This window comes from Thermobia domestica, chromosome 10 (genome assembly GCF_964235325.1).
Source record: "Thermobia domestica chromosome 10, izTheDome1.hap1.1, whole genome shotgun sequence".
NCBI classification, from domain to species: Eukaryota; Metazoa; Arthropoda; class Insecta; order Zygentoma; family Lepismatidae; genus Thermobia; species Thermobia domestica.
This window is the reverse complement of record NC_137463.1, coordinates 103,790,295-103,798,107: the sequence shown is the minus strand read 5'-3', so window position 1 is coordinate 103,798,107 and position 7,813 is coordinate 103,790,295. Positions and strand designations below refer to the sequence as shown.

Sequence of the window (7,813 nt, the reverse complement as noted above, 5' to 3'; positions counted from 1 at the left end):
AACTGCTTAAGTAAGATTATTTTGTAATTTTTTTTATAAGTAAGATTATTTTGTAATTTTTTTTATGTCATCCATTGCCGTCATTATGATAAACCGTCATTCTTATCATTTTATTCTCTTAGTTTCAGTTTGCCACACCGATATATTTGTACAAAGGTGAGGTTTGGTCCAACGCCTTTCTATTTCTTAACCACCCCAACGGCCCTGCTTTTAGGGTTGCCTATTATTGCAGGAAAAGGCGAATTGACGGTGGTTATGCACTTTTGGAGTCGTCCATACAATATTTTATAGTTACTGTTTGTAGTAATGGCTAAAGGTATTAATTTGATATTCTCATGAACGTAAGTTTCATCGTTGGAAATAGAGCGTCAGAGCAGTGTTGTACACCCGTAAGGAATTTTTAACAGAGCGCATGTAAATTCTAAGGATTTAATCAAAACTGACCATCTGTCATCGAGCTAGCTTCCTCGCACAACCAAGCAACCTCCACCTTCTTAAATTAAATTTATGACTTACTGCTGTAACATTACACGTAAATATGGTTATCAAAATAATGCAAACATGTGTAATTTGAAACAAGGTGTGTGAGATTGAAGACCTGAGGATGCGTGTGCAGTGCGTGTGCAGTTATTACTGGTGTGTTAGACGATCGTTTGTAGTACGTCAGGCGTGGCAGAACGAAGGAGTGTGTTGAAACGGGCAAATGGTGGTGATGAAAAATGGAGATTTCTTTTAAGTTTCAAATAACACAGATTATTGATGCACAATTAGTTGGTACAAATGTGTCTAAGGTGGCCACTGTATTTAGTGTGGCGAGTGTGTCCCGAAGAACAGTGTTCATTGTTATGATGAACTACAGAACTCATGACAAAACACATTGGCGAAGGGTAATAGTGGATTAAAGAGAAGTCTCAGTGACAAAGATCAATAAGCATTGAAGAGGATTGTCACTAAGAACTATAGAACGAATGCAGCAAAAATGATTGCGAAACTCAATCAGTACGTGAAACAGCCTATTGCAACAATCAGAATCAGACGCGAGTTGCATAACTTGAAAACACGCGACAGAGTTTCGATTTCTAAGTCGCGGTTCAATGTATTAGCGCAAAAGAAATGGTGCCGAAAACTAACCAAGTAGTCCGCCGATAATCGTAAACGCGTAATAGGATCCGACGAATTCTCTTTTGCCTTATTTCCAACAATCCGTACTTTTACGTATGGCAGAAAGAAGCTTATACTCTTAACGTTTTCTTCCCTACTATGAAATATGGCGGCGTTTTATGATGCTGGGGGCAACAATTTCCCAACATTACGCTGATGTTACGCATTACTCACAATAATCATATGGACGTTTTAGATGACCACGTGCACCATGTGCTTCAGATATTTTCAGGCGATTTTCTAAGATGATAATCCGCCAGTTCACACTGCTGAAGCTGTTCAGGTTTGGTTTGCTGAACACTGGGAAGAACTATACTACTTCTATGGCCAACTCAATCATCAGACCTCAACATCTGTACTCAATTGTAGAGATCAGATTCGGTTCTTGACGGTACTGAGTACTGCAATCCATGCGGAATTGTGCAATATTCGTCTGGAAACAAATTATAACTTACACGCCTTGATATTGCACGACGACTCAGAGATGTTTTACAGGCTAACAGTGGGCCCACCCACACTATATTAATCAGGTAAATTGCATTTTTCCAGATGTTTCCTTTATTTAGATATTTTTTTTGTGTGTGTGTTCGCATATACATATGTGCTATGACAATCGATCTTTTATTTATAAACATGATATTTATATGATAAAGTCTTTATTAGATAAGAAATACAATCTGGTAAGCACTTGATATATTCCCACATAAAAGTAAGAAAATAGAGAGCTTGTTGGTTAAACTAGTCGATAAAATCCTGATCTGCAAATTACATCCTAATACTTGAACTTGGGTACAAATCATCTTCTTGGCTAACTTTTCTCCTCATTATTTTAATAATCCTGGCAATGTAATAAAGTATTATTAATTTAGAGTGTATAGACTGTTAAATAATAATACATTGCTAATTTGTATCTACGCCAAATATCAAAGCGTAGATCCTAACCTCCTGCTGTACTTGACGAGTTAATACGCACGCTATTTTACAATAAATTCCTTCTTGACACGTGTACATATATGTTTTTTTTTCTTCTTCAGATATACGAAGTTATTCGTGACGTAGAAACACGCTTATTAGCTTTGTTTTACTATTGCTGGGTTTTAGCACTGATAGTGAAGTTGAAATGCAAGTAGCCTGGAAAAAAAACGGTAGTGACACAAAAAAAAAAAAAAATGAAGAAAAAAGTGGCAGAGAGATTAAAAGTATCTCTACATAAAAGCAGGTCTGATTGTGTTGGGTACCCCTCTTCCTCTCCCCCCCCCCAAAAAAAAAAGTTTACTCGAATTTTAACCCTCAAAAAGAAAGGCGATAACATTAAGAAAGGAATGTATGGGAAATCAGAAATACCCCTCTTCAGCAGCAATAATCTGCATTTATTCCAGTCCTCTTTGTTTCCTGTATTTCCTTTTCTGCTGTTTAATTTTTTCAAGCTCAAGTAATGGATTTACGAATGACATATCTAACAGTTTCGCAGCATTGACTGTAAAGGGTCTTGTTATTTCTTTTCTCTTTTGCTTATCATTGAAATGACGAAAGAAATTAGTATTCGGTTTAGCAACTCACAAATTTGGCTTCATTATGTGAAATCACTATTTATTAGTGTGTGATAGGTATACTGAGAAGTTATAAGATAAAATGAAACATCCTATTAAAAAATACAAACTTTTAATTTCCTTGACTGAAAATACAAACAAAATGATACAATATATGTTATCAACTCCTCCATAACTTTCTTTACCTTAAATATACTTAAAGCCCACAAAGAATAATACTTACTGATTGGGTTTCCCAACCGAGAGGAAAAACCGGAGGAATCAACGACACACAACAACAGCTTTCTCTTTAAACTCTGAAATTCAAACTAGAAATAGTTTTCTTTCTTTTTCATTTTACAGACACACGGTTCTTAACAAATGGTGTCTGAACACACAAATGTACAAATTCATCACTTGGAATGATGGCGGGACAATATTTAGTTGAAAATATAGTTAAATGATTACTCTCGTCTTTTTACCCGGTTACAAGAATATAAAAAATTTTAATAATATTTGAGGATTCATTTACCTACTTTCTCTATAAATATTCTTACTATAATTAATTCAGTACTAGTTTCTTTAAATACCGAGCCTAAAAAGGATACTAAACAAATCAACAGAATGCAACTTAAAAGAGTTGCTTTGCCTGAGACAAAGAAAAGAAGGCTAATATGACTTTAAAACACAGATTTCTACAATACAGATACATATATCGTATATGTGCTTTGCAAAAATTAAAAGTAACACATCGTGTGAAAGAAATTGTTTGTAGTATCACATGTAATTTTTTTTCAAAGCTAACTGACAATACAGAGCCATACAGGAAATAAGTATTTTTCTTAAAGAGACATATTTGTGTTACAAGTTGTACTACCGCGATGGAAGAGCATTTTAAGGAAAGAACCCTATAATTTATATAGTAACTATATCTTCAACACTTCAAAAAAATAAGTATCTAAATTCTCTCTTTAGTTATCTTTGTTTCTACACATTACGTATGCTAATTTATCTGCTCCATTATGCATTAGTTTTATTCTGCAGATGTATAAGTATGTAACAAGTGTACTATTCTATTGTATAGTACCAAAGGGAAGAAGAAAGTATCTATTAGTTTTTATTAACGATAAGATGAGTACTTACACATAAGGAAGCAATGATAGTCGAAACCCTTTTTCAACTGAATATTATATTTTGAGTCATTCAAAGGGGCCAAGCTACTTATTGATCGAATTTTGAGGCACAGTTTTCTTAAAAGAAGATTTTTTTTTTTTTTTTTTTTTTTTGGTCGTCAAAGCTGAGGACACTTACTCTTAAAACAGAAAGTGTAGAATTAAGGCAAATTAATATAAAGTTGTATAGTGGAAATTTCAAACATATTAAAATAAATAAATAAATAAATAAAGATACATCATGTAAAAAGAGAATGTAGACTTTTCTCAAAACAATGCCCCTCGCCTCTTCTTCATTCCTCAAAAGAAATTATTACTGAATATGAACGATATTGAAACCACATGAGTATGCTTACGTTAAAACTTCTTGCTGTCGATTACAAAATTGTGGGAAGAGAGAAAGTTGCACAAGTAACAGTTTCAACTAGGAATGTTTATATAATTTGCATGACATTACTGAGCAATTATTGAATAAGCTTCTTAGGTATTTGGGCCAAAATATTTCCAGCAGTAAATAACCTGTATATTTCCAGAAACTAGCATTATGTTGTATAATGAGGTTTGCAAGTTCCCATTCAATTTTGTAGTGTCACTTTGGCAAAAAGGAATTGGTCATAAAAGTTAATCGAAATTTTTTTGTGCATACAATTTTCCACGCAGCAGGTGACATGCAATTCAAAGGATTTTACGAAATTTGCTGCTGCTGTTCTAGACCAACAACGAACGATCCTATATTTCGTAATACTTATATTGGACATATTACTTTTTATAGGTGAACAAGAGTTAAAATCAACACTCTCTTCCTATATGGATCAATGTGTGTAATTAGCTACACCTCATTCAATGACTGATATTTTCTCTTTCAGTTGTATTTAAATATACTCACTGTGACTAAAAGTTTGACTTTGTTGATATATTATCAGCAAAAAAAAATGAGCAAACTGGAAGAGGCTTCGGTTTCTTCAGACCTTCTGTGGAAGTACTCACCATTTAAATATGGCATGATGCTTTTATTATGATCAATTGATTAAAAATATATGTATACTAGAACTCGCCGATCTTTAAATCACACTTACTCTTTATGAGTATCCAAATGCCCACGCACTAACTTTTACACTGAAATTATTGTTGATTTCTCACCATAACTTTTGCAATCATAATTTTAATTACATTGTTTACCGTACAATAAAACAAGAGTTAGAAAGATAATCCAAATTAAACCGTTGATTTTAACATAACTTTCTGATTGTAAAGGGGAACTAATATCCCTAAATAGACTACAATTTAATTGTTCTTCTGTAGTTTGTGTTTAACGATAGCTACAGAAAAATTCTTTGTAAAACAAGGAAAAAAACAATGAAATATAAAGTAAACTTAAATCAGAAATATCGTCTTCTATGAAACGCTACAGTTTCATCACTGTGGTCATCGCATTGCATTATGTTCCATAACAGACAACGATTCCTATGAGAGTATCATCAAGGTTTTGCCTGTTTCCTGTAAGATGAACCATGCATTAACGTTCTTATTATTACTAATAACAAAAAGAATATGACTGCCTAATATAAAACATCATGTAACATATTTGATAGACAATAAATTTGCAAACAAGCAATATTTTAATATGGAAGATGTCTGAAGCATTCGATGGAAATTGAAACTCGTTGTAGAATTATTAACTTCAGAATTTACATGAAAAATGTACTTTCTGCATTCTGTAACTAAAATAAGTGGAATTCACCACTTATATTGGGAAGTGATTCACTTCTACAGTACAAATTTAAATTCGATGCTATATATTGATGACACCATTTATTCGTTAATCTTGAACAGAATGAGATCTAGCACCATTCTGCATGTGTACTATCGAACATTTGAAAACTTATGTGACGCACTGTTCTTTCTTCGTCTTGTTAGAAAACCCAAAATATGATACAATGGAAGTTCTTAATTATTTATGTATTCAAAATCTGTGTATTAAACAAAACTAAATTATAATTTAGCGACAGCTTCTTCTAATCATTTGCGACTTATTAAGAACTTATTTATATATTTAAGCGTTATAACTTTGCTTATTTTGTTCACTGAAGAGATCTTTTTCTGAAGCCATTCATTTGATTCTCGTTACTGAAAAAGGCAAGCGATAGTAGAAATATGAAACTAAAAATATTGATTGTAACAAATCTTACAAATCACTTCAAAGACGGACGAATTCTGGAAAGATGCTTACTGGAGTTGACTTCAATAATAATAATCTTTTATAAGCCGCTTTTTCCCCATGCAAATCAGTCGAATATTTTTATTTTAGTCTTCTTTCTCACCGAACCACATGAGTTAAAATGGAGAATTGAGCCCAAGTTTCCCCACATCACACGAAAGTACTGTTTATCGAAGAAGATTAGAATTCCTCGACTAAGAGTGAATGCGAATACCACCAATAAATAAATAAATAAATAAAAATAAAAGTCAGTAGCAAGCATAGAGAATATAATTTATTTTTACTACTAATCATATCTTTGAGTAGGATATTCGCTGAAATTATTTTCCCAAGCTGTGATTACAAACATAATTCAGTAGCAATATCGAACCCATCCAAAATATTGCGATGCTTTGTATTTGCAAATTTAAAGTCATAAGCTTATGAAGAATAAACAGTAACTAAGACAATTATAATTTACTAAATATTTTATTAAACTTACAGTGCATACGGCTTTCAAAGTTATTAATTTGGAGTGAACTGCTCAAATGTTTTGTAATTTCATTTGAACGTAGGACAAAAAAAAAAAAAAAAAAAAAAAAAAGTTTGGAGCAAATTATATAAATGGAGGAAGAATGGTATTTCAATATCAATATAAAAATGCATAAATATGTCATCAACACTATTTTTATTCTTTGTTTCTTTTCATCACTTTATGCACCTATATTTTTTTAAGTGCCACCAATGATTTCATTTTATCATATATGTGGTTGTCATTCACCACTCAATGTTGTTCTTCATAATTTATATGCACTTACACCACTCCCCAGAGATATTCTTCACTGTCCTGATAGCATGCTATACATGACAAGTGATAGAGGTCAGATTGTACATGCCGGGATAGGAGGTTTTACTTATGTGAAATTCAAAGCGTACTTTCACTGGAGAATGACAAATCAGCACTAAAAAATGTGCTATGGTATTATTAAAGTTAGGCTGAAGGAGCATAGCGTAGCACTTATACCTATTCACATGTTGCTCACTGCTATATCTAGCCAAAAGCTTAGGAGCCCATTGCCGCCTCTGTATAGTTCTACCATTTTATACTTTGCATACAGTTAGGCTATTCTTGCACAGATTGTGAATACGTCACCTATTTCAATAACTATCACTAATCAATACGTGCTCCGAAACACAGCATGTCTTGTCCTACGTTCATATAAATATTGGACAGATGCGATTGAAATATTTGGTATACACGTGTCTTTTTCAAATGCAAAGAAAATAAAAACACTTACCAAAATAAATTTTCCCGTACATACATACATATTGCTATAATGTCTTTTTTGAGAACCAAGAGGCACTTCTGTTTATTCTTGAAAGTGAAAGAACTGCAAATTCCCAAACTTTGTGCCATATTGACTTATGTCAATTAACAATTCTCAAAAGCTTTTCGGTATCAAACACCTAGAGAATGTGTAAACCAACTTCGGTGTTCTTAAGGATCGAAATTAATTATATCGGTAGTTAAAGGGGTCGTCCAGAATTTTATTGCTGATAATGTATACCATCAATATGTTGGTGCATATTTTCCAAATGTTATGTTGATGCCAGCTGGCACAAGTAAACAACATCCCCTTTAAATTAATACAGAAAAAACTCTAGTTTAAGATTTTTAAGGTGCTGCTTGACATAGATTTGTTCAAAAGTGGTCTGGCTACTCACAAGAATGGATCGCAAACCATATCTGTGGG

At 32.9% G+C, this 7,813-nt stretch overlaps 1 protein-coding gene across 5 annotated transcripts in view; it reads right to left on the bottom strand.

Moving 5' to 3' along the window:
* Window positions 1–2,806: 2,806 nt before the first annotated feature.
* The window catches only part of LOC145662613 (uncharacterized), a 450,934-nt gene continuing 445,927 nt past the window's right edge, over window positions 2,807–7,813 (bottom strand). For all 5 annotated transcript variants that reach the window (XM_081728341.1, XM_081728342.1, XM_081728343.1 and 2 more), the window contains one exon: window positions 2,807–5,359. Coding sequence is in view for 1 of the 5 variants with exons in the window: in XM_081728342.1 (XP_081584468.1) it covers window positions 5,341–5,359 (19 nt within the window). In the remaining 4 variants the exon portion in view is untranslated. The remainder of the gene's footprint in view (window positions 5,360–7,813) is intronic.